Source organism: Phyllostomus discolor, chromosome 6 (assembly GCF_004126475.2).
Source record: "Phyllostomus discolor isolate MPI-MPIP mPhyDis1 chromosome 6, mPhyDis1.pri.v3, whole genome shotgun sequence".
NCBI classification, from domain to species: domain Eukaryota; kingdom Metazoa; phylum Chordata; class Mammalia; order Chiroptera; family Phyllostomidae; genus Phyllostomus; species Phyllostomus discolor.
Genome location: NC_040908.2, coordinates 134200068 through 134227206, shown reverse-complemented (window position 1 = coordinate 134227206; position 27139 = coordinate 134200068). Strand labels below are relative to the sequence as shown.

Sequence of the window (27139 nt, the reverse complement as noted above, 5' to 3'; positions counted from 1 at the left end):
CCGTGCTGGAACTCTGGGCCTCTGGGTCTGTCCTGCTCCCCAGTTGTTTCTCTTGGTGTATCTTCACATGAATGTGGGACCACCCACTCCACCAGACACCGCCTCACCAGGTCCATCAGCACCTGCCAGCCACCGCCTTGCCCACCCTGGGTCCACCAGCCGCTGCTTCACTGCAAATCCTCTCTGCCCGGCGGCACCCGTCTCCGCCCCTCCTATGGGTCTGGATGAATGTGTCTTCTTTAACTCCTGGGTTGTCATACAGTTCGATTTTCTGTCCATTCTGGTTGTTTTTTTTTTTTTTTAAGATTTTATTTATTTATTTTTAGAGAGGGAAGGGAGAGAGAGATAGAGGAAGAGAGAGAGAGAAACATCAATGTGCGGTTGCTGGGGGTCATGGCCTGCAACCCAGGAATGTACCCTGGCTGGGAATCGAACCTGGGACATTTTAGTTCCCAGCCCGCGCTCAATCCACTGAGCTACGCCAGCCAGGAATTTTCTGGTTGTTTTTTATTTTTAAATGTGTTGCTGTCCTTTTGGTTGTGTGAGGAGGCACAGTGTGTCTACCTATGCCTCGATCTTGGCCGGAAATCCCATCTTGAATGTTTTATCTGTTAGATTTTTATAACTTTTGGCATTTCTAATTTCCTATACTCCCAAAATGCCACTGATTTTTCTTTATTGCTTTTTTGTTGTTGCTATGACACCTTGTTTCTTGAGGAACTTAGACTAGTGTTGTTTCTATAGCTCTTTCTCATACTTAAAGGAAATTAGGATTTGGAGAGCCCCTCTGGTACTTGGGTTTTCAAATATATGGGCCAATGAAATGCAAAGATTCATGTGGCCCATAATGTCCTTGTTAAATTTGGTCAATGGTGGGCCCTGAAATCTTTCAAAGTCCATACATAACTGTTTTCTCTATTAAAAATCCTGACTTGCTATTTCTTCAAAAGTATCATTTAAACTATGATTAATTTTCCTAAACCAGCACATATGAAAACTCATATGCTGAGTTTCCAGAGGGAAAGCCTTGTATCATTGGACAAGTTGTGTTTCTAAAAACATTTTCCTATTGATTACTTCTGTCAGCTGACTGGCATTTCATTGTTCAATTACATGATAGAGTTAAGGAACTGAGAATGTACTAAAACAAATAATGAATGAATGTTGCTTCTTCAGCGGATTGAGAAAAATGAGTACCAAAATAGACTATCTTCTGAGATTTAAAGTAGATTTAAAGAGGTGGCACATTACAGCAGAAGGAGTTTTTAACTGAGAATCAGGATGTGTAGGTTCTAGTCCTAACTCTGCCACTAACTAAAACTATATGATATCATGCGTGTCACTTTCTCCTTCTAGTTTCAGCTTCCTGATTTGGAAAACTGGAAGTTTTTGAATTATTATTTTTTTTTTACTTTTTACAACATTGATTTTTCTGAGTGTATGTTTCTTTTTAATTTTTATTTTTAATTATAGTTCACATATAATATTATATTAGTTTCAGGTGTAGCCCCCAGTGATTAGACATTATATAACTTACTAAAGGATCATCCCAAAATATCTAGTACCCACCTGATACCATGTAGTTATTAGAATATAATTGGCTATATTCCCTATACTGTACGTTACATCCTGATGACTATTCTATAACAACCAATTTGTACTTCTTAATCCCTTCACCTTTTTCACCTATTTCTCCAACCTGCCTCCCATCTGGCAATGTCAAGATGTTTTCTGTATCCATGAATCTGTTTCTGTTTTGCTTCTGTGTTAGTTTTTTAGCTTTATTTGTTAAATATATATTCATTGTCATTTTATTGTTCATATTTTTTACCTCTTTTCTTCTTCTTCTGTTTAAAGAGGACTCTAACATTTCATGTAATACTGGTTTGGTAGTCATGAACTTCTTTAGCTTTTCCTTGTCTAGGAAGCTCTTTATATGTCCTTCGATTCTAAATGATAGCTTTGCTGGGCAGAGAAATCTTGGTTGTAGGTCTTTGCTTTTCATTACTTGAAGTATTTTCTGACAATCCCTCCTGGCCTACAGAGTTTCTGTTGAGAAATCAGATGACAGTCTTATGGGAATTTTCTTGTAGTTAACTGCTTTTCTCTTGCTGCTTTTAAGATCCTTTCTTTGTCTTTAACCTTTTGCATTTTAATTGTGATGTGTCTTGGTGTGGGCCTCTTTGTGTCTTGTTTAAGACTCTGAACTTTGTGGATTTCTATGTCTGTTATACCAGGTTAGGGAAGTTTTCTGCCATTTTTTCAAATATGGTTTTAATTTCTTGACCTCTCTCTTTTCCTTCTGGCATCCCCATGATATGAATGTTGGCATGCTTGAAATTGTCCCAAATGCTCTTTGCACTGTCTTCTTTTCTTTTGGATTATTTATTTATTATTTATTTATTTATTTACTGTTCAGATTGGGTGGGGTTTTTTTTGCTTCCTTTTCTTCTAAATTGCTGATTCGATTCTCAGCTTCATCTATTCTACTGTTGATTCCATGTACATTATTTTTCATTTCAGTTAGTATATCCTTAATTTCTGACTGGTTCTTTTTAATGGTTTCCATGTCCTTTTTTGTACTATTGAAGTTCTCTCTATGTTCCCCTAAGTTCTTTGAGCATCCTTATAGCCGGTGTTTGGAATTCTACATCTAGTTGATCACTTATCTCCGTTTTGTTTAGTCCTTTTTCTGGAGTTTTGTTTTCTTTCATTTGGAACATGTTTCTTTGTCTCCTCATGTTGGCAGCCTCCCTGTGTTTGTTTCTATGTATTAGGTAGAGCTGCTACACCTCCCAGGCTTGGTAGAGTGGTCTAATATGGTCAGTGCCCTGTAAGGTCCAATGGCAGAGCTTCCCCATTCACTCAAGATAGGCACTCCAGGTATGGCCCCCCGTGTGAGCTGTGTACACTTTCCTATTGTAGTTGAGTCTTGATTACTATTGGCACATCAATGGGAGGGATTTACCCCCAGGCTGATCAGCTGCAAAGACTGGCTGCAACCACCAACCTCCAACCTCCAACAACTGTGGAGGATCAGCTGTGCAGGGCTCTACCCCACAGAGCAGGACTTAACTTCAGTGGGGCTCTGGTGCCCGTTGTGTCTGCCCCTTAAGTGTGTCACTGTGGAGGTGGTTGGGTGGTACTTTGACGTGGTCTAAAGCTGTCTGCTGGGTGCACAGGCTCTGGGGTCTCCTGATATGTGCAGGCCCAGGTCAGCTGCTGCCTGTGTTCTGCCCAGGGGTACCTGGCTTGAGCTACAAAGTGATCTTCAGGTGGCTGTGACTTGTGCTGGGCTTGGAGATGCCCAGGAGAGGTCAAGCTGCAAACCATGACCTGCTGCTTCTAGAGCTGGGACTGGGACCACTTAACAAGAGATGTGGGGCATGCTGAGGCCAGATGCTATGAATTTGAGAGATTTTAGGAAAATCTGAAACATGAGCAAGACAGGCCATTCAGATGGAAAAAACACTGAAAACAGCTTAGGTGGGCCCACAAGTTTAGTGGTGTAGGGGTCTCAGGGAATCACCAGGGCAGGGCAAACAGTGATAGCCAGGTTCATGGAGATTCAGATATGGTGCCTCCCTGCTGGCTCTTTGGGGGAAGGGCTCTTTAAATGTACAATGGCCTCTGCTAGTGCTATTGCCTGGGAGAAAGCTGTTCCCCAGCTCAGTTCCTTCCTATCTGTCCCTGGTGCCTTCCAAGCTGCTGTCCCAGCACTGGAGCTCAGAGGGAGTGATTCAAAGTCTTTGTGTCAGTCCTTTTAGAGGAACTGCCTGGGATTTGACAGATCCTCTGTCTCACTTAGCCACAACTGCTGGTTTTTATATCTGGAAGTTTTGGGGACTTCTGTTCCCAGCATGGGAACCCTGGGCTTGGGGACCTGGGGTGGGGTTGGGACCCCTCACTCCTCAGGAGCAACCTCTGCAGCAGAGAAATCCCTCCTGTTTGTATCTGCCACTCCTGGGTATGGGAGCAGCTTGTTCTGCATCACCACTTCTGCCATTCTTAGTGTGTAAATCCCTAGTTGTAGGACTTCCATTCAGCTAGATATCAGGCAGTTCTGAACGATGGCTATTCTGCAGGTTAGTTGTATATTTGATATGACTGTGGGAGGGTGCAAGCGCCATATTCACCGACACCACCATCTTGACCTCAAGTGGCCTGAGTCCATGAATGTTTAAATAGGCATACTTACAAAAAGACATTTTAAGTTGTTTTTTAATAGATTAGGGTTTTTTAAATGAGTTTCAGATGTGATTAATGGTGGTTGAGCTAGTGATGGAAAATAATGGGGAACAAATAAGCTGGATCGATTGGGAAAATACAAGCTTTTTTATGATGTTCCCTTTTTCCCCTTTAAAAGCTCAGATGTGCAGTGAGCTTTGTAACACTTGTTGTTTTATGTTTCAGTTGGGAGATGCATACACATAATATATCAATAAACACAAACACGCACACCTTCTCCCTTCTTCCAGTTCTGTGTATGGGGTCAGTCTGGGACATCAGGCTGGGAATAATAAGCACGTTGTTACTTCAATGTTAATGAGAACTGTGAAACTTCAAGATAACGAAATTTATTCTCACAATATCAGTCTAGAAGGATAGATTGTTTTTAAATGGAAAGGGAAATAGAATTGAAGTTGGGTTTAAGTTTTGGCTGTGTGATTTTAGGTAAATCTTGTGTCTTTTCTGTGTCTTCTTCTTTTGTGAATTGGTGATGGTGTTTAATAATAGCTACCTTAATTAAAACATTATTTAAAGGCTCAGAAACCTAATGTATATGAAAACATTTTCTAGAACTTTTTGTTTGGTTGTTTTGATTATTATACCTGGCTTATTTTCATGCACAGATTAGCTGAAACAATCTTATCACTGATGTCTACTCGCCTTATACAAACTAAATATTTAATAACTTTATAAACAGATATTGACATAGCTATTAGGTTAACTAAGGCCATTTTTATGATAATTCTTTTATCACTTTACTAGCTCAAATAGAAAGTTAAAATGAATAGCCTATTACTGAATAATTACTTACTTTATAGCTTTATCTTGTTAAAGTTACTAACCTGGTAGAATTTCTACTGTGGTACTGTGGTTTTTATTTTGTAATGAGAATGAAATGAATGACAAAAATAATAATGTCAGCTCACCCTTGCTAATAATCTCTGCCTTGTATTTCTTGGGTTCCAGAAAAAAATTCTTCTTGGCTCCTTCCAAGAGCGCTGAGCTGCTCTTGATTACTCAGTTCATTTGAACAAATGGAAGGAACAAAAGGGTGTATGTAGTCCACTCTTGATTGCCAGTCCTCTCAGTTGCACAGATAATTCCAAACAGCAGCTACTTCAGATGTTTATATTTAGCTCATGGCTAGATTTAAGTGTTTACCTTTGAATATAAGCATGTCTGATAATCCAGGAACTCACTTGTCTTTGGTTTGTTGCAATGATAATTAAAACTTGGAAGTGTTTTGCCTGAATCCAAAGTATAGTTTATTACCTAGAGTACATTGGCGAAAAACTCTAACTTATGAATCTTCTTTTGAGAGTCTTGTTTCCTTCATCTCCTTGCCCCAGAGAACACAGATATACGTGTGAGTTACTTTTGCTTCTTTTTTTCTGCTCTGAATTGGCCAATTCACTCTTTGCTTATAGAAAGATGTTAGAAAACTAATTTTTTATACAAATGTTAACATTTACTATTTAACCAAATTTGATCCTAAATTCACAACAAATCTCTATTTAGTTATATTGTATTCTAGTGATTTAATGATTTGCTTTGGATCTGTGCAGTCCTGAAAATTCGAAATTGATACTCATTTCAATATTTTAGACTTTTTTTCCTTTAAAAACAAAACAAAACAAAACAAAACGAAACCAATCTCTATTGCTTTTGATGTAATTTTTACTACTCTGAACTAACACTGTTACAGCATAATGCAGGTATCTCTATAAAGCAGTGCCTGAAAAGCTCCAGAATGGGAGAAGCCCTTTTCCCAAATCACAGTTAATAGGTTTTCTTGCTTTCATGGTGCCTTTATATTTTCACTTAGTTTAGATTCTTCAGTTTTTTCACTGCAGGTAGTGTTTAGTAATTAACTATACTTTATTAAATACATTTATTCATGGATTAGAGTAGGAATTATATTTCATTTTAGAACCTTTTAATTCCCTTTTGTTTAAAGCTACACTTGATAATGTTTAGTTAGAACTGACTATGCATAAGCTTGAACATAATTTAGGACTGAAATTTAGCTCAGTTCTGGAGGTGTTGGTGGTTTCCTTTTAAGTTCCTATTAATATAATTTGGTAATTATTTATTTTTCTATATTAGTAAGAAATTGGTAAAAAAATAGAAAGACATCAGTAAAGAAACAGTATTACTGGTAATTTCCTAGAAACCTAACTAGAAACTCTCTGAAATAATTACAGACATGCTGGTTTTCTCAGACTGTCTTGTAGAACTGGGGAAAATACACTTCCAGGGAAGGTATTCTGAGGCCATTGGCTCTATGGCTTTTGTTGAATGTAAACCTTGTCTAGATTTCTAAAAATTTGGTTGGATTTTCTACTTAAAATAAAGTGGGAGAGTTTTAATTTTACTGTTTTTATGCTAGACAGGACTTTCCATTAGTGTTGCTTTATAATAATTTTCATTATTGCTTCATTATATGTATAACCCAGGGCCTTAGAATCTTCAGAAGCATATATAAGTTTTTCATTGATTTATGTGTTTTTATTTTCATCATATGAAAGACAAATATGTACTGAATATCAAAATTAAAATTCATAATGATCTAATGTAAGATTTAGATATTTTAATAGTCTATTTTTTACATGGACAGTTTGTGCTAGCTAATTACTAAGTAAAATTATATGTTTGTCTCTTCTAAAATGGGAAAAATTAACATGACCTTAATATCCCTTAATTGGGAATTATACTTCATAGAAAATGGATTGATTGTTTTATAAATGTTAAGTTAAAAGTCTCTTTAGAATACTTGGCAGGTAGGAGCATTTGTACAAGTTTCATGAAATCAAGACTACATTTTTAGGTGTACTGTAAATAATAGGTCTATTAAATATATACATATATACTTTATGTAATAAATAAATATATATTATAAAGTTTAATATATATTAAAATATCTATATAAAGTTCTACACATTTTCAATAGTGATAAATTGAGCCTAATTATTCTATAGAATTGTGTCATCCATATTTCAGGCTTTTCAGCAACATAACACTTATATCATAGATTTTTTGTGAAGTTTATCAATTATAGGGTTCTGTTTATACAACATTACTGGTCAGAAACTGACATTAGGTGAGAACGTGTTATGAGCAGGGTACTTATATGTTCTGGTTTACCTGAGATCGTCTTGGTTTACACTTGTGTGCCTGATGGCACACAATTAACACAATTAACAGTGCCTCCTTTTGTTTAAGAAATGAATTTATTAATTCTAATTTCTTAATCTCTAATTTGCATGATGAGTTATATGAATTCACATACTAGTATTCTTGATGAAGATCTCCTATGTATCTGGAAATGTTATAGGTGCCAGGGAAATAGCTAATATTAAACAAATTAAAAGACAAATGACATATCAAGTAAATCAGGAGATTTTACCATTATTGCTGCCAAAAAGGTGACAGGTAAATTGCCTTTGTCATAAAATATAAAAAAAGAATATGTCATTGGTGCATGATAATTAAGTATTGCTAGAACCATAGCACATTAAATATTTCGATAGAAACTAACCTTGTCAACATTTTTGAAAGAGATTAAGGGATATGCTATAGATGTGTCAATAGGATGCTAAGAATGCATTGTTTTTATAAAGTCAATGAATACTTTAAATTTTTCAACTTTGTTTTATACTAGTAGGTATAAAAGAAACAAGCTGCAAATACCTATTTGACTTAATTAAAATTGTTTTTGACATGTAGTAGAGCAGAAATCTCAAATGATATTGCTTGTAGCTTGTAAAGGCTTATTCTGTACACTTATTATTTTCTTAAATTCTAGAAAGTGAATCAGCTAAATGAAATCTTGGCTAGCAGAGGCATACAAAATATAAAGTGACAAAGCTTGGTAGGAGGCATGCATTTATAAATGTTGGGAAACACTCATGCAAATCAGTCTACAGTCACACAGCCAAGGTCATTTTCTCTGCTTTTGAAATTCAATCAAAGTATGGATTTTGTGACCTAAAGTATACTTTTTGGGTTAGTTTGGATAAATTACCAGAGTGGAATCACTGGGTCATTAGGCAGGTGGGAGGTAATATCTCATTTTGGTTTTAATTTGAATTTCTCTGAGAATTAATGACATTAAGTTTCTTTTCATATGTCTATTGGCTCTCTGTATGTCCTCATTGGAGAACTGTCTATTCAGTTCCTTTGCCCATTTTCTAATTGGGTTGTTTGTTTTTTTTGATGTTGAGTAGTATAAGTTCTTTATAAATGTTGGATATTATCAGATATATCATTGGTGAATATGTTCTCCCATTCAGTGAGTTGTCTTTTCATTTCATTGATGGTTTCCTTTGCTGTGCAAAAACCTTTTAGTTTGATGTAGTCCTATTTGTTTATTTTTTCTTTTATTTTCCTTGCTTGAGGATATACATCAGGAAAACATATTGCTATGAAATGTGGAATCTAATGAACAAAATAAACTAACAAGCAAAATAGTAACAGATTCATAGATAGAAAACAGGCTGGCAGCTGTCAGGGGGGCTGCGCAGGGCGGGGTGGATTAGAGGGATTGAGCAAAAAAGAAAAAAGAGAGAAAAAATTCATGGACGTGAACAAAAGTGTTGTGATTGCCAGTGGGGAGAGGAGGGGATGGAGAGAGGTGGAGGAGGGTGTAGGGAGGATAAATGGTGATGAATGGAGACTTGATTTGGGGTGGTGAGCGCACAATACATTGTACAGATGATGTGTTATAGAATTGTGCACCTGGAACCTGAAACCTATATAATTTTGTTAACCAATGTCACCCCAATAAATTCAATAAAATGTGGGAAAAGTATACTTTAAAAAAACATCTTCCTAAAAGAAGTTTTTGTGGAATAATGAATTGGCCAATCAACTGTAACTCCCTTGGCAGTTATTTCTTTAGGCAATTAAGAATTAGAATTTATTCTTTGACTATAGTTTCTTGGCATATAATTCACTTTTATTCAAAGAAGGTAATGTTAGAAAGGGTTAATACAATAGAATTCCTTTGAAATATTTCCTGTATAATTGCTTACTCCATATAATTTATATGGTCCTTTAGTTGATTCTGCCTTCTGAATTGTAGCTTGTGTTCATAGAGTTATTTGAAATATTCTTCATATAATTAAAAAATGAATTTGTACGTGTAACATTTTCTAAGTAGAGAATTTTTAAGTCTGTTTATATAGATTTAATCTACTTAGGCATTAGACTATTCTTTATAAGATCTTAAATAATATTAAACAATAATTGTCCTAAATATAAATTATTTTCCCTTTTAATACCACAATATCTACCATAAAGGTATTTAACTTTTAAAAAATACAGAAAGATTTCATGAAGTCTATATAGGACATCATTATCTTAAAGTAGTTGTCAGTTGTTTTTTTCTCAGGAACATTTGTGGTTTATTGGAAAGAGTCTGGGCTTGGCAATGAGACCATCTGGCTTAGGACCATGGCTCTATTGATGACAAGCTTTGGTATCTTGAACATATTTTTCACCTTCTTCAACTTTATTTCCCAAATTTGTTGAAACAGATCAAAATACTAAGTACTAACTCTAGCACATAGAAAGTATTTGGACCATCTTAGGTACTCAAGAAAGTGTGTATTGAATCTGAATATACATTTCATTAGCTGTTCAAATTTTATTACTTATCTCTATTATTTTATTGGATTTCAATTTCTATGGCTTAAACCACTGTGAAGATGAGCATTGAGTTCAGTCAGTTACAATGGTTACCAAACTAGAGGCAAGTCATATATGACTCAAATACTGCTAAAGTTCAGAGCAATTCCATGTGGTTTATCAATTACTGTGACTGCCTATCTCTGACTATTCTGGGAACTAATGATTAAGAGAGATTTATTAGTTCACTTCAACTTTACTGAGCACAGAGTAAATGGTAGACACTGTAGTTACGTCTGCGCTCTGTCATAGAGATGCATAGACCCTGCCTTTAAAAAGCTGTCAGGTAAGAAGTACCCATTGTGGCCTACCATTTACTCTTTCTCTCCATGGATATTCTCTGTAGATTTATGAGTAGCACTAAGATTCTTATCTAATTCACACCTAGTCTTCAAATCTGGGTAAGGAACCAAGAGAGTCCAGCAGGAAGCATGCACTTGAGACCTATTGTTGGCAGAGTTTGCTGCCTTTGCAGTTCTTCTGGGACCACTGTAATTCATTTTTTGTTTTTTACAAGCAAATATCTTTTTGAGTATCACCCTTAAATGCAGCTAATGTAATCATCCAGTAGTTTCCTTTTCAGACATTTGTTTCTTCAAAAGGTGGTGTCCAGCACCACTAAGGTCATTTTTCAGCACTACTACACTGATTGTGGGTAATCCCCGTGAGGCTGAAGTATTCCCATATTTATTCCCTTTTTCCTTTTGAATCAAATATGCAGCTTTTTGCCTCCAAGTTAGACAATTTAATTAAAAAACCTTATTTTTTTCATTTGACAATTGTAAAACCATGAACATTTTAAAGTTACATTAGGAACTTTATTTATAAAGTTTGAACTTTATATCTATAAACTTTAAAAAATCCCATCTGTAACCTACAGTTATTGTTTAAAGTAATCTAGTTTTAAAACTTTGAATTATACTTTTCTGTGCATTTGTAGGAGAATGTTCCAGTATGAGAATGGGACATCCTATTTGGGAAAAAAACTAATTTTTGTTTTTAGACTGAACAAACATGCATTAACTTTAAATTTTATTTTTAAAAGAAAAAGGCTAGAAATGTTTTAAAAATATTTTGTTCAAGTTCTACTTCAGCAAGTTAAAAATCATCCTGTAATGGGAGACACTTGCTCATTTGTGGACCCAGGCTTTACTATTCTTTCTCTCTTTGGCATTTCTTAATATTTGTGCCCTGAATATTGTGAATTCTACATGTAAAACATTAGATGACCTTCAAAAGAACTTTCTGAACATAATAGGTTTTCATTATATGATGATGATACCACCTATTGTACCCAGAAATCATTGAAAAAGTGAAAATTGAGAATGGAACCAATATGCTATTTATCCTGCTGTATTCAACAATGAGAGAACAATAAAAAAAAAGCAACTTTAGAATAAATATAAAACCACCATTTCCTCTCTACAGACGCACAACCAGAGTGTATGATGGGTGGAATTGGTGTTACTGGACTGTTATATGGTCAGATACTCAGTACTATCATTTGGGGAACTGTGAACTATCTGTGATTATGTAAAAACACAAATAAACAATCTCCCATAGTTGTTTCTCAGTTTTGTTTCAACTTAAAACTTTTAGCATACATTCCCATCAAAATCTTAGCATTGGCAACAGCCAGGCCCACTGAGATGTCCTGATACCTACAAACAATATGGAAAAAAAAGGCACCTGGACTTGGCTACCTGGACTGCTGATCAAGCAGTCAGGGGCAGGGATGCATTTCACGGTGCCAGACATGGCATGGGAGATTCATAGAGGAGCCAAAAAGAAAGCACTAAAACCCATAAGACCACCAAATCAGTCTGTTGGGGAAACCCAAAATTCCAATATTTAAGAGTCTAGGTCTACATATTAGGTCTGGTAGAGTTAAACATAGGAATCCATGTAGGGGGTTCTTGGCACCAAGAGTTTAGAATTTGAAGGAAATAAGATCAGAGGGACAGAAAAAGAGAAAGAAAATGAGCATGAGGGCGAGAGATGAAATTAGTAATGGAAAATGACTACATGCAATGGTAGATATTCGTGCCTTATACTGGAACAGTTTTGGGCTAGTGGGCTGAGCTCTGTTAAAGAGCAAAGGGTACTTCCTAGGTAAATTATTTTCATTTTAGTAAGGACATTTGGAAACATTGTATTTAAAAAAATACAACAAAAAAAAGACAGATTACAAGGAGAATTTCATCTACACAGTCTGCTGGATGAACTAGGTTTTATTTTTTAAGATTTTATTTTATTTATAGGCAGAGAGGAAGGGAGGGAGAGAAACATCAATGTGTTGTTGCCTCTATGTGCGCCCACTACTGGGGACTTGGCCTGCAACCCAAGCATGTGCCCTGACGAGAATCGAACCAGTGACCCTTTGCTTCACAGGCAGGCACTCAATCCACTGAGATACACCATCCTGGCTGGATGAACTAGTTTTGAGAAGAGGGATCATTTAGGAGTCCCATTCTCAATTTATCAGAATGGGTAAAAGGACAGAATCTGTGGCCAAACTGCTTGTTTTGAATCTGAAATATATGATCTAGTAGCTTAGGACTTGGGAAAATTGGTTGACTTTTTTATGCCTCAGTTTCTTCATTTTTAAAATGGGGATAAAAATATGAACCACTATAGAGGATTGTTGTGAGGAATAAATGAGTGTACACATGGAAGCACACACACAGGATGGGGCAAAAGTAGGTTTACAGTTGTTGTTGTTGTTTTTTTTTAAATAGATGCTGTGTTTCAAGGAACAGTTTGTTTTTTTTTTTTTTAAGATTTTATTTATTTATTTTTAGAAAGGGAAGGGAGGGAGAGAGAGAGAGAGAGAGAAACATCAATGTGCGGTTGCTGGGGTTATGGCCTGCAACCCAGGAATGTACCCTGGCTGGGAATCGAACCTGGGACACTTTGGTTCCCAGCCCGTGCTCAATCCACTGAGCTATGCCAGCCAGGGCTCAGGTTTACAGTTGTTCATATGAAAAATACAATAGTAATAAATAATACAAGAATAAACTCTGTTTTCAGTACTTGCAATTATAAACCCACTTTTGACCCTCCCCCCATAATTATACAGGGTCTGGCACAAGTAAGGCCTGCTTGAGTGTGGTTGGTAGGGTGATAATATGGGCATAATAATTTATAGTTTTAATTTGAATATTTCACCTAAAATGTCATATGGTGTCCTTGTGTGTGATATTATGTTACAGAATTACACAGTTATGATTTTGCAGTTAACAAGGGGCGTTATTTGTGCCATACCCTGCATAAAACTCTTTCTAGAACAAAGCAATTGCTATGTAGGTCTGAGCAGTTATACTTATTATACAATGAGGCACACTGGAGTTGGGCAGGGACTTAGCATATTTACACTAGGCAAGTTGTAAGTACATTCTTGAAGTGGGCAAGGAATATGGTGTGTTTGTACAGGCTACTGTCCTAAGCCTTACTTGTTTCTGGGAGGTTCCTCAAACCTCACCTGGTAGTCACACTTCCTAGATTTCTCCTGGTAACTTGCCCTTGGCTAGCACATGACCACCTTGGTTTGCAGGGGAACTGCACCCCAAGGCAGCAGTACATTTAATGTGTGCAAATATTTGAGTATATTTCCCAGCCTTTCATCGGTGTCATAAATACTGGATCTGGAATATCTGGGAAGGCCATGATCTGCATGAGCTTTGTATTTGGGCTCAGAACCAGGAGGCCACATCCTCTTTAGGGAGAGAGGGCTTGGGGTATGCACAGAACAGAGGCTCTTGACTGCCAGGCTGGGTGCTCATTTCCTGAGTAACTCCAGGCATATCACTTTATGTCAGGATTGGCTTTTACATCCATAAAATGTCAAAGTTCAGTTTACTCACCTCTTTGTTTGTCTGATTGATTGCCTAGCCAACCTTTTAAACTTCTTATTTTGTTAACAAAGCATTATGAGAAGTTATAAATTCCTAAGCCTTATGTGGCATTAAAATACTAGGTTCCTTAGAGCATCACTTCTAACTTTTAGAAACTCCTTACTATGTATTGTCAGTCCAAGGGAAGACACCTCAGACTTAGGCTCCGTACGTCCTTGGTTTAAGAATTAGAAGACCTGAATCCAGATCCAGTCAAATGGATCTGGCAAATGCTCTGCCATGGTCAAATTTCTCTACTTCTGCATAGTTTAGTTTTTTTTTAATCTTTGAAGTGAAAATAACAATGCAAACTCTAGGAGGAAGATTAAATAAGTTAACACATAAAATATTTTAAGACTGCCTTGTTAGATGAAGTCTATTTTTCATCATCTTTCCTTTCCTATCTCCTAAATTCTGATGGAGCTTCTGGAGAAAGAGTCAATTCTGTAATACTTGGTGGCAACATCAAAACAAATAATATTTTTGTTCTTTCCAAAGGCCCAAAGAATTCCTTGTTTCTGAAAGTACAGAAATTACCATTTTTATGTGTAAATTATGGAGATATAGCCATTGACTAATTAACATTGACAGAGAACAGTATTGTAAAGGCAGCCTGTCTTATATTCAACATGAAATACTTCAGGATACCTTCATTTCCGGATCCTAAAATGATGGGATAATAAAGCACAATGGGCTAAAGCCCCAGCTGTGAGGTTAGGACCCTAGATGGCAGAAGTCCGTGCATTGTTCTTGTTCTTTTGGGATCCGCAATATGAATAGACCTCAGTTGATTCAGGAATTGACTTCCCTCTGCAGCTAGAAAGAGGGGAAGCTGAACGAGAGGTGAGTGTGCCTGGATTAGCCCAGAGAGTTTGATCTTAATTTAAGGAGTTCCTGGGTATCCTGATCTTGTGTATACACAGAAGATTTTAATGACATTTTTAAATGAGAGTTGTTTACAATTTAAGAAGGAAATTCTCATATGTTCAGTGAAAAAAAAATCATGAGCCACATTTCCTGTGTAGTGGTCCCTAAGTGAATTCTAAGAGCACAATTGCTGCATTTATTAAACTTTTTATTTACTAAGAAATGGACAGTAGCATATGGGAGCAATGACAATAGCTGACTGATGAGAAAACAAAGAAATTCCAGTATTTTGCTGTTTTGAAAAAAGTCATTCAGAATTTAGTCATATTGGTTCAGCTGTTGTAACCAAAGACTGATAAGATAATAGAGGTCTTTGTGGTGGTTTTGTACTGAAATCCTTTATCTTTATGATGCACTGGGGCCCTTTAGAGTAGAAAGCTTTTAAAACTGCTGTTGGATTCAGAACTCAAATTAGCTGCTGGTAGACTGGGACAGGGGCTCCTTTCTCAGGCAGTCTCCACAAAGTAACTTTTATCAGGGGACCTTCTGATAGATTGTTCGTTTCTTCAGCTTACACTATTTATTTTTTTTTGTTGACTTTTTGCTGCCCTATTTTGTGACATTTAAAAGAAGGCTATATCAAAAAAGGCCAATGCTAAATGATGGACCGAGCTTGTGAAGTGGAGACATCACAGCCTATCTGATGTGTGAGGAGGCTGTCGTGTGAGACGTGGCGGTTTAACCAGGTTACCTGTGGGCAGAAAAGATCAAATGCAGCTTTCTTTTATGACTAGCATTGTATTTTGGCTTTGTTCTTAAACAATGCCTATCAAAAAAAATTAGAACTGACCAGGGAATTGACTCTTAAGAGCTTTTCTTTTCAACTTAATTTAAAATCTTTCTGTATTGTTGGCTGAGTTCCTTGAATAGTGCTGCTGTGGAATTACAGTTAAGTGCTTTAATCTTTCTAGGATTGATGTGGAAAAGCATATCTTCATCAGAACTCCACTTTAAGGCCACTACTACCCCTCCCCATTGTTTTAAACACAGGCACACTTTTAGTCAACCAGGCTTCTTATAAGTTCATTGTTAAGTCCTATTAAGTTTATTAGAGTAGTGTGTGATCCAATACAGGAGAATGGTTAGGTAGAAGTCCTGCTTTACATTGCCTACACACATTTGTAGATAATGCCATTTTTTTTGATAATGCCATTTGTTGATATTAGTCTTATTTGGCTTGGTAAACATTGTGTTTTAACACCATTGCCCTTTATCTTATAAAAATGGAGACATAAAAAGTATACCAAGAAATTTACAAAATCTAATTTAGTTGTCCCTGTGCACGCCTTCTCTACTTCCCTCTCCCTCTTCTTGCCTCCCTCTCTCCCTCTCTCTCTGTCAGTCTTTCCACTGCTGTGCTTATTTCTGGGTTTTCTCACTAAAGAAAGTTAGTTGTTACCACATAGCAGTGAAACACTCTCAGAGGACAGCTATAAGAGTGATCTGTTTACATTTTTTACATTGTGGAAGTCCTAGGCATGAGAATATTATACAAGAGGTGAGACAGATCTCTGTTTAGTCAAATGCTCTGCAAAGTGATGCCTTGTCCGGGTGCAGAGTCTTTAGTGACTTCCCATGTCCAGTCTTCGTTCTAGCACCACTGATTGTAATTATATGTATTTCGTATGGGCAAAGTTCACTAGCAGATTTTGGTGCTAATGTTTGTGATAAATTTTAAGCTTAATTTTTTATTTTAATTTTTAGTTTTATATCAAGAAGACATTTTTTTCCTATTTAACTTATTACTTAAATTCTCATCAATTTTGAATTGTCTCTGTTGGCTGTGGACCTACAGAGACAGGTAGTTATAGTTTGAGGAGTTAAAAATAGTCTATTTTTAGCTAATTGTTTCAAGTTCTTCAGATTATAACCAAAAAGGGCTAGAAGGCTGCTTTTGAACCCATTCTAGTGAAAGATGGTATTTGAAAACTTTTGATGGAGGAAATTGCTGCCATATTTACATTTTGAAAAGTGTTTCCTTATTTACACACTATTGACTTCCTATTGAGACTCAAAATTTTAAGTACAACTGGTAAAGAATTTAGTGGATCAAACTCAGTAAATCTGAAGTCACTGGAATAAAGGCCCCTAAGAAAAAAAAATGTGTCAATTTTAAAGGTCTTTCCTAACTGAAGACCATTTTGTGATAGAGCCAAAGGTTAATAAAATCAGTAGTGAATGTAGCAATTTTACAGATAAGCTATTCACAACAAGTGTAGTTACTTGAATAAAAAGCTAATTCAGTTCTAAAATGCCACATGCAGTAGCAGTGAATAGCTGCTTTTAGGTGCTTTCTGGAGGAGGATAAAATACAGAATCACGGCACTCTTCTCTCCCAGCGTCCCTGGCTGCCTGTAAATTGCTGTGAATGGGGCTGTGGGCTGACAGGCTCTATTAAGACAAACTGCCTTTCTCATCGGAGAGATAAAATAAATCAGGTGTTTAGTCAAATTAAAATACTTCAGCTGGAGCAGGCCCTGGGGAGCCCTGATCCACCTGACTAATCTGAGAGAAACTCAAGACAGATGTGGTTTGGGGATAAAGACGACCCCATGGAAAAAAAAAATAAAAAACTGCTGCACTGTCTTTGGAGTTGGAGAACAGATACAGTTTAGAGCGAAAAGTGTCAGGCGCACACTGTGTGTGATACTGGATAAAAGCAGGCACGCTGACCTGTAGAGAAGCTGTGTGCAGGAGTTTTCCTTGCTGGTTCCCTTTTTGCGGTTTATGAAACTACCTCTGTTTTTGTGTGGGAGGGACACATTTCTGGCAGTGCTTTTGAGAGAACTGTTTTAAGATTGCCCCAAGGATGTGAACCAGATGATGTCAGGCAGCTACTGATGACCTCTGCTGGCCTAGGCAGAACCTCAGTCTCTGATCTACCTTTTTTCCAAGTTGATTGTATCAAACCTCAAAACGATTTAAGACAAGATTTTCTCATAGAATTAAGCTACCTCAGAAGAGCATTCTATGTGGCCCTTTGTCTTACTTGACATAGGCTGACAGCATGCAGGTTGCCTCACTATGTCCCATAAATTGTCTTCTTGATCAACAACTCTGGTAGTTATAGTTCCTTTGCCATGGCAAAGTTGCACGTTCAATTAAACTCATATTTTTTGAGATAACTTTTCTTTTCAGGGTGGTTGGTCAGTGTGATTCAGACTTGATGTTATTTTTATTACAGCAACATAAATATTTACTGTTAATTAAAACAGAAAACCTAGCACCACAGAGTTTGAACCAGTATATGTGATCAAATACAATGGGTACAGAACAGAAAAATGACCACACACACACACACACACACATTAGCCTACACATTTAAAGAATGTAAACTATTGTATGGTGTAAGTTGATTTCTCTTTAATTTGACCCCCAAGGGACTAATGGCGCACTCTCTTATCTATCTATCTATCTATCTATCTATCTATCTATATCTGTCTATCTATCTATCTATCATTACATATATATATATATGTCTGTGTGTGTGTGTGTGTGTGTGTGTGTATAAAATTTGCCATTCAGGGGTAATATTAGATTTGTTACATTACTACATTTCATTCCCACTGAATTTGTTATTCCACTTTCATCTATTCAAAATATATATGTGCTTCTCAAATGTAAGGAAAAGATAGCAACAGACTAATATGAGTGCCTAAAGCCTATGAAAAATATTGACATGTGACTTGATTTTTTTCTTAAACATATTTTTAAGTTCAATGAAAAACTTATTTAGATGTCACTGAATTTTTATAATTAAACAATTTGAATCTTTTTTGGAAAAAATGATTAAATAAAATGGTGTTATTCTGTAAATTTTGATATACTTATACATGTCTATTAGCATTGGAAGCACCAGTGCATTTACAGACCCATTGGCTTCACTTTGAACAGAAGAGGCTAAGAAGTTGCTCATGGGTCATCCTCAGCTTCTTTTTTCCTGTGTGGAGGTGAAAGAGGGAAATATTGATGATTATTGAAAAGACATTATTAAACCTAGGAGAAGTGAAAATTTTCCAGTCTCTGTATTGATCTTTGACTCAAATTTCCTATGAATGCTCTTCTTCATTAATAAAGAACTATGATTCAGTAACTTTCCCAGTATCCAATAAGATTTCTCTTAACTTACCTCAAATAGACAGGTATAACAAGAAAATTACACATAGATAAGAATGTTGCAAAAAAATGTGTAATACAATGTGCATATTTCCAATTTATTGATTTTCATAGGTTTCCAAATTATTCTCCACTCTGTAGCCAAAATGACCACATCATCCTTGCTTAAAATATTTTAGTGCTTTTGGAATATCCTTAGAATAAATATGAAGCTGATTAGCATTGTCTACAATGAGCTGAAATGTGTGACCTTTTTCTACCTCTCTAGCCTCACCTGGTATTCTACTCCCCCTTATTTTCCTTGCTTAAGCCTTATTACCTTCTTTCACCTTCTGGAACACACCAAAACTCCCCCTCCCCCACTCCAGAGGGTCTGTGCCTACTTGTTCTTTCCTTCTGAAAGCTCCTTGACCACCCTGCAACTCTTCGCCTCCTTAACTCTATTCACCTTCCTGTGAATGTCTTACTTTTTCAGTCATACCATTCTTCTACTTGGGCCTCCCAAACATGGTTAAACCTACCCTCAGGTAGATGTGTAGATCTTATTTAGTTGTAGTTGACATTCACATGTATGATCACTTGATTAAGGTGTCTCCCCACTTTAGTCTCCCCAATTTGGACTACAAATTGCGTGAGAGTAGGGAACCTGGCTTTTCCTTACCATAGTTTCAGCATCCTCAGTTCTTGATCTAGTACCTGGCATATAGGTGCCATTCAGGAAAAATGAATGAAATGAATAAATAAATTAATTTCATACTTGCTTTATAGCTTGTTTTATATCATACTTATTTTATTCCTATGCATATTAACATATGGTAGCAGAGTTTGTGGTGCTTTTGAAGAAATTTTTTGATTTCTGGGGGAGAACCTGCTTTTGTATTTTAGTGTTTCAGGATCAAGAAGTTCTTTTACCAAGCTGAAATTCCTATTGCTGAAATAAAAGCTGATTTTTAAAAATCAATTTGAGTACCTAGAAAGACAGGTCTTCACTATCCTGGATACAGAATTTGTTCCCTTATCAGTGGAATGCATTTTCTAACATCATTTCTATTATCTTGTTATTCTTCTAATTATGATTTTAGGTCATCTTTCTACTCAGTGAATCTTTAAGGGATAAAAATATTGACAGTTTATTTGTTTGTTTATTTGTTTAGGATTTGGATTCACATTAAGAATCCTAAGGTGGCTCTGGCCAGATGGCTGAGTTGGTCAGAGTGTTGTCCCATACACCAAAAGGTTTTGGGTTCGATTCCTGGTCAGGGCACATACCTAGGTTACAGGTTTGATTCCCAGTGGGGGCATGTACAGGAGGCAACCAATCAATGTTTCTCTCCCTCAAAAATCAATAAACATGTCCTTGGGTGAGGATTTAAAAAAAAAAGAATCCTAAGGTGGTCCTAAATGTAGCTTCTCTGCTGACATCAGTCTTACCTTCTGGGAATCATATACTAGCAAGTGCTAGCTCCAGCATCTTCTGAAGGATCCCTTTCTCCATGGGGCCACTCAGGAAATATGGCCACTCTTAATTAAAATATTTTTAGTTTCTCAGATACACTGGTGTTTTCTTAGCAGGAATGAAGGGGGTTTCATAAGGAGATTGGAAGTCTGTACTTCCACACACACAAAAATCGGCAATCTTTGTCCCCTTTGACAGCTGGTGGCATCTTTCTGAAAAGCTTTCAAATCATAGATCATTTTTTCATAATGAAACCTGTGTGGCTCAAATACAGTGGGTTGAAATTCTTATCTTATGCGGCGGTAAAATGCTCTAATTTAGATTCACAAAAGGATTCTGTACCCTCTACTTAGGAGAGCTGTGCAATTTGCCCATAAAAAGACTGCTCAGCACCATTAGTGCATACCATAAGTGTTCACTGACATCATATTCATTAAACAGCACACCCTTATGCATAACCTTTTCAACCTTGAATGTGTTTTTTCCCTTTGAAGGATGACAAATGACAAAGGGGAGCAGGAGCCCCCCAAGCAACATTGTTGCCTTTAAGGATGAACTTGGGAACTTTAGCTTGATCCCTCACAGGGGAAAAAAAAAAGTCAGGTTCAATCCTTTCTTACCTGGGGCAAGGAAGGCAGTTGTTTCTTCATCCAAGGCCAAGAGAGTGACCCCTGACTTCTGAGCTTCAGAGACAGATCTTTGCATAATAGAAAAATTTTATGAGGGACATGACCAAAAAAGAATTCCTTAAATAACATTTATTAAGCACCTATTATATCTTAAATCCTATGTCAGCCACTGAGGGTAGAGTGATTATAGAATATTAATACAACCCACAGTTTCTAATCTTTGGTACTAAGTATCATTTGTTTCCTAGCTTGATCTGATAGATTTAGGGGAGGAAGGGAGAGGAGTGTGGTGAAAGAGAGAGAATGGACTAAGTAATTCTGCTTTTTTTGCGTTTGTTTGGTTTGGTTTTTAAGAGCAAGAGGGAAGAGCAAGTGAGAATTTTATTGGCAGCTGTACTTTTTCTTGGAAGGGGCAATGACTAACCATAGCATCTACTACATCCCTTACTCTGTAGTGTTCCTACACGCACAGTGACCTCCCGTTATTCCCCCGTATCTTCACGTGTCTTAGGGTAGTCCCTTTCTAATTCTGTCCCCCTCCTACCCTTTCCCCAGTTCATTCATACTTTTCTCAAACTTGTGAGATATCTTCTTGTTTCCATTTTAGGTACACCTGAGAGCCTGGCAGAAAAAGAACGACAGCTCTCTACCATGATTACCCAGCTGATCAGTTTACGGGAGCAGCTCCTGGCAGCGCACGATGAGCAGAAAAAACTGGCAGCCTCACAAATTGAGAAACAACGGCAGCAAATGGACCTTGCTCGCCAGCAGCAAGAACAGGTGAGCCCTGCAAAGGGAGCTGACAAACAGGAGAAGTGGAATGTGCCAAGCTCAGCGAGTAATCACGTTGATTGGTTTATTTGTCATAAGCGTCCCCCCAAAAGAAGGAGAAGAAGGAGAGAAACAAAGAAGCCTTTTGTAAATCAGGGTCTTCAAGAATACTGAGGGGTTACAGAGAGGACAAAGAAAGACATCACAGCACCTGGGCATAACTGAAACGATAACGTCGTTCCAGAACATTTGGATTTGATTAATTACTCAGGGATGCTTGTTCACATAGGCAGCTCCTGTCTTCCCAATGTAGCTTCACCATGAGGATGTCACTTCTGTCTGGGCCTTACTCTTTTCATCCAAAAAAAGAGGGTTCTGGTTTAGAAAAACTCTGAGGATCTTTAGCTCACAGATCCAATGATTTTTTTCTAACTTTAAAGCTAAGGTGATCACACATCTGTTTTCCAGAATAAGTGTTCACAATCTCCCCTTCACTTGCAAAAGTTGTCCAGGTTTGGATGCCAAATTACATGGTCACTATTTATAGCAGAGGTAAATCACCAAACACAAATTAGCACTCGGCTCCAATAGGGATTCGACTTCACTAATTTAGAAGTGAGAAGGAAGAAAAAGTAGCAAAGTTTAAATGTATGTCTTTTAACACATAAATCACTTTCCCAAATGTTTTTTCTGTCTCATAAGAGTGCATTCATCTGACAGCAGTGATCCTATAGAGGAGTTCCTGATGCTTTAGATCAGACAGACCCAAATTAATGTGCAGTTTTTAGGGATCTGACATTATTACTGGAATTATCTTTTCAGTTAAATGTATTTTATAGGGGTATATAGAGCAATATATGCTCTGTTGATTTTAATGAGTTGTGACGTCTGGTATTTTATATGCTTGAATATTTGCCCACATGTAGGAATATGGACTCAGCCCCTAATGGAAAATAACATAAAGGAGCACTGTAAAAAATCAGAAGTTAGAATGTCATTTAGCCATCCAGAGATGACACAGTAATTAACTATTGACACTTGTGAATAAGCTAGCACAAATTAATCTTGACACATTTGCAGACGAGTGATATCTTACAGTGAACACTTTGTAATTATATTTCAAAATGAAAATTAAATGACACTTAAAACTAGGTTGTCATGCTCAATGAAGCGAGCATGTAGCTCAACCAATTGGCAAATAAAATTCAGAATTTGAGCCACATGGTGCTTATGTACCATACTTCACTGTGTCAAAGCCATACGTCTAGAGTGGATGATAGTAATTGCACTGTGGTGTTCTGGATGCATTTCTATGTAGCACTTTATCATTTAGGAGGGACCATCAATATTAGATGCCTAGTGGTGTTTCACTGGTTTGCTAAGAGGAAATAAATATTCAGAGGATCCAGCATCCAAACCTAAAGTCACAGAGTGAGTGAGTGAGTTGTCCATTTCTTTTTTAAAAATTTAAATCATTTTTTAATTTTTCAATTACAGTTGACATACAGCATTATATTAGTTTCAGGTGTACACCCCAATGATTAGACATTGCATAACTTGTAAGTGATCATCCCAATAAATTGTGTACCCATCTGACACCATACATAGTTATTAGAATATTATTGTCTATATTCCCTATGCTGTACTTTTCATCTACATGTTTATTCTGTAACAACCAATTTGTACTTCTTAATCCCTTCACCCTTTTCACCCATCTCCCCAACCTGCCCATGTCCATTTCTAATTTGAATGATGCCAAGCAAAGTGGGCCTTTCCAACTTCTTTAGGTACTGTTTGTATTTTGCTTATAGTGCTTTGGGGAGGAATGATCTTATTTCTCAAACTGTTTGGGACAGCTTTATCATGACCTCCGTTATGAGCCAGTCATCACCAGAAACCTTAAAGCAATAGTTGGGAGCAGGCTGCTATTTCGTCATCTTCTGTGGAATGAAAATGTGATTAGGGTGTTTCCCTCTGCTCTAAGCTAAAGCATCAAAAAAATTCAAAGCATAGAGCTGGGGGTTGATCCACACTCATTTTCACATCCAACATTGCTCATTCTAGAATATTGGCTTTTGGAAAAAGAAAAAAATATGACCCCCCCCCCCCCCAGCCCCCGCCATAACTCTTGGCTAAAGGGCACCACTAAATCAGTCTAAGACCTCTGTAGCTACTTTCTCTCTGCCTTTCTAGGTCAGAGTATGTTCTCTCTAAGGGTTATTGCCCCGGGCGTCAAGCTATTGTAGCAGCTCAGCTTTTCAGGCAATAAGCAGCCTGATGCCTAATTCAGTTTCACAGTAAACACCCTTACTCTAAAGAAGTTGTTTGTTCTCCTGAGGGGAAGGTTCGGTTTTCTGTGGGGCTTGCATGAAGCAGTTAATATTTCTTTTTATAGACCAGATGGTATGTTAAGATGTTAAACTTGGTTGTTGGATGAAGCAAGGGGAATATAACAGGTTGCCTTCAGAAAGATAAATGGATAAATATTAATTTTTGTTTTAAAAAAGGCTTTGTTCTTCACTTCATTGATGTACCTTGGTAAATCAACAAAAAGAGATCATGATTTTTGACATTTTGCTGTGTTTTCTTGGTATTCCCTTGACAATATTTGTCTTTTCAGTTCTGAAATTCTTTACATTAGAAAAGGTTTCACCAAAGTCAACCATATTCTAATTAATAGAAATTTCTTTCCTGTCTCTGCTTATAGATTTTACTTTTTTTACATCCAATTAAGCTCTTTAGAAAGATGTAGCCAGAGTTTTTCCATCTTTATTCCCCAAGGGTCAGATTTCAAAACTCCCATTCTTTCCAGATGACCAGTGAAGATGTAGATGAGCTGCTCACAAGTGTGACAGGAGGGGGTTGTTTTCACTGACAGATAAAGAGTTGGGGGTAAGCAGAGAAATGGCACCTGTTTGAAATTGTTCCTTTTCTCCAAATTTCTGGTTCTGCCTCTCTCATTCTATAGGAACTCTCTCATATGGAAGTGCAGTAAAGCATTCTTGTAATACCAAGAGAGGTGCCTGAGGTAATGGCAAAGGTGTAAGCATTTCACGTTAACTTAATGTAACTTTATTTCTGATAGATTGCAAGACAACAGCAGCAACTTCTGCAACAGCAGCACAAAATTAATCTCCTGCAGCAACAGATCCAGGTCAGTGTATTTTATTACTCTCGTTTGATTATATTCGGATACTTTCCTCCTTGAAAATGGAATTTAAAATGCTGCAAATGCACCCCTCTCTTGTAAACAGCACCAATATGGCTACTATTCAAGAATGCTGTATACAGTTGTGTAAGTGGATGTAGGAAATGTCGACTAAGTGGTGGTGTAAGCATCCTTTGTAATGTGATGCATAAGCCAAAAAAAAAAAAAAATCCTATCTTTCTTCTTTCTGCCATTTGCCTGACACCACCTCCTGGAAACCCAGTGGTTTCCCAGGTAGCTGACACATGCTATGTTGATCGTCCCAACCAATTTCTGCTTTGTATTTTACGGCCTGCTTTGTCTAACGGTATCATGGGGAGAAGCTGATGTTTATTTACTTGTTAGGACTGTCTGATTTGGCTAGCTGTGAGAACAGTCTTATTACCTGGGAAAATGTTGGTAATAATTAATTCATTCTTTAACAAATATTAATTGCATTTCTGTTAGATGCTGAGGGCAATGTAAAGATTAACAAATGATTGTCTTCAAGGAGCTTATAGTCTAGAGAGGAAGAATAACTTGTTTCTGAATAATTATAATGCAATTTAGAAATTCTCTTTTTTTGTTGTGGCAGAGTAACACTGTATATAGGTCATAATGACAATGGTCTGGGAAGGAATTTTGATTTTTGTCATTCCTTTGTGTCCTTGGTGGTTAATTCAACTCACAGCTTTTTGAGATAGGTAAGGATGCGGTCTCCATTTTTGAATAGCAACAGAGCGGTGGTTGTCTGGTGATTAATCCTCAGGAATACTGATGCCAGAGTTATTATGTACCCACCACAGCCTCTGCTGTTTCTCTTGGCTGCTGTGGGTATTTTCTGACCACTGAGCTCTGTGATTCAGCCTAGTTGGCATAGTATATTCTGAACTTTATTATTTCTTTCCTTGAGATTAATACTATGCCTTTCTGTATTCTTAAAAAATCATTCACATAATGTCATAGCTTACTCTGATCTCCTACTTTATTAATGAAAGCCAGTGATTTTAACTTAGATCCTTGCTTCATTTTGTTAATCATACTTAGTGTTCCAGGAAGTACTCACTGCATTTAAAATACCAGCTGAAGAAGTACCTGTACCTCATTGGGCTATCATCACGAGGAGGTTTTAACCAGTAGTTTGTTGTGGTGGTGGTTGTCTTAAAATTCCTTCTGATTCTGTATTCCATATGTGAGTCTGTATGTTTCAGAATCAAGAGTTCAAATGTAGAGGAAAGGGAGTGTCTCTGGTGTTTTTGACAGTCAGCCTTGACAGTTAAATCTTGGAATAACTTCTCATTCTGATATCTCTTTTATAACTCATGCTGAGATACTTAATTAAATAACGGTCCAGGTGTTCCCTTGCTCTGCCCTTATTAGAATTTTCAGTGTGTCTCCTCTCACTAAGGTCAAGATGTTTAGCCTGTGGCTTCCTACCTTTTTCTCAAGGTCCCTCTCTAAAAACGCAGTAGGTGTTAAATACCCTGATTATTTAGTTCTCTCTGTTTGTCATATTTGTAAAGCACCAGTGGAAGAAGTTCCCTGAGATGTTCTCATATCAGTTACTTATTTATTAATGTTTTTACTACATCTTTATTACTTCTTTATTTTGATTGTATTCACTTATTAGTTCAATGTTGTTTGTATTAAGTGGCTGTCTTAATTGGTGTTTGCCTATGGTACTGAGGCTTTCAGATGAATAGCAAACAATTCAAAGTATTTTTATGAAGTATTATTACTATTTATTGATTACATATGATTTTATAGTTACATCTTGACTACATGAAATTGATGTGTTTTTCTGGAAACTAGCACTTGATCTTAAAATATTCATCAGAATGTTCAATTTGAGGAGATAGAAAAATAGTTGTTCCAAGCTTTCTAATAGAAGTTTAATTGCTTTTAACATTTGTGGATATTGCTCAATGTATAATTTTTTTAAATGAAGCTAATCAACACTTGATCTCAGTGGTATAAATTATAAAAGCATAGAGAGATTCAGAGTGTCAGAGTTATATTCACTTTAGAAATACAGGATTCTTTGTAACCAGGATTCATATTGTAAAAAATAAGAGGAAGCAATAACCTATATTTACATTTTCTTCTGTCCTGAGTTACTGTTTACTGCATATCTTCTCAGTATTTATCTTTTCAGTATGAGACCATTGAAAGAATTTTTTAAATGCTGAAAAACACTCACTCCTTACACAACACATATTCTATCTCTGACACTTTATTTACT

The 27139-nt window shown here is 36.7% G+C and overlaps 1 protein-coding gene across 19 annotated transcripts in view; it reads left to right on the top strand.

Annotated features, from left to right (window-relative positions):
- SOX6 (SRY-box transcription factor 6) overlaps positions 1-27139 on the top strand; it is a 614163-nt gene that overhangs the window by 388288 nt on the left and 198736 nt on the right. For all 19 annotated transcript variants that reach the window (XM_036029075.1, XM_036029074.1, XM_036029077.1 and 16 more), the window contains 2 exons: positions 21547-21719; positions 24796-24864. In XM_036029075.1, the coding sequence (XP_035884968.1) occupies positions 21547-21719; positions 24796-24864 (242 nt within the window). The remainder of the gene's footprint in view (positions 1-21546; positions 21720-24795; positions 24865-27139) is intronic.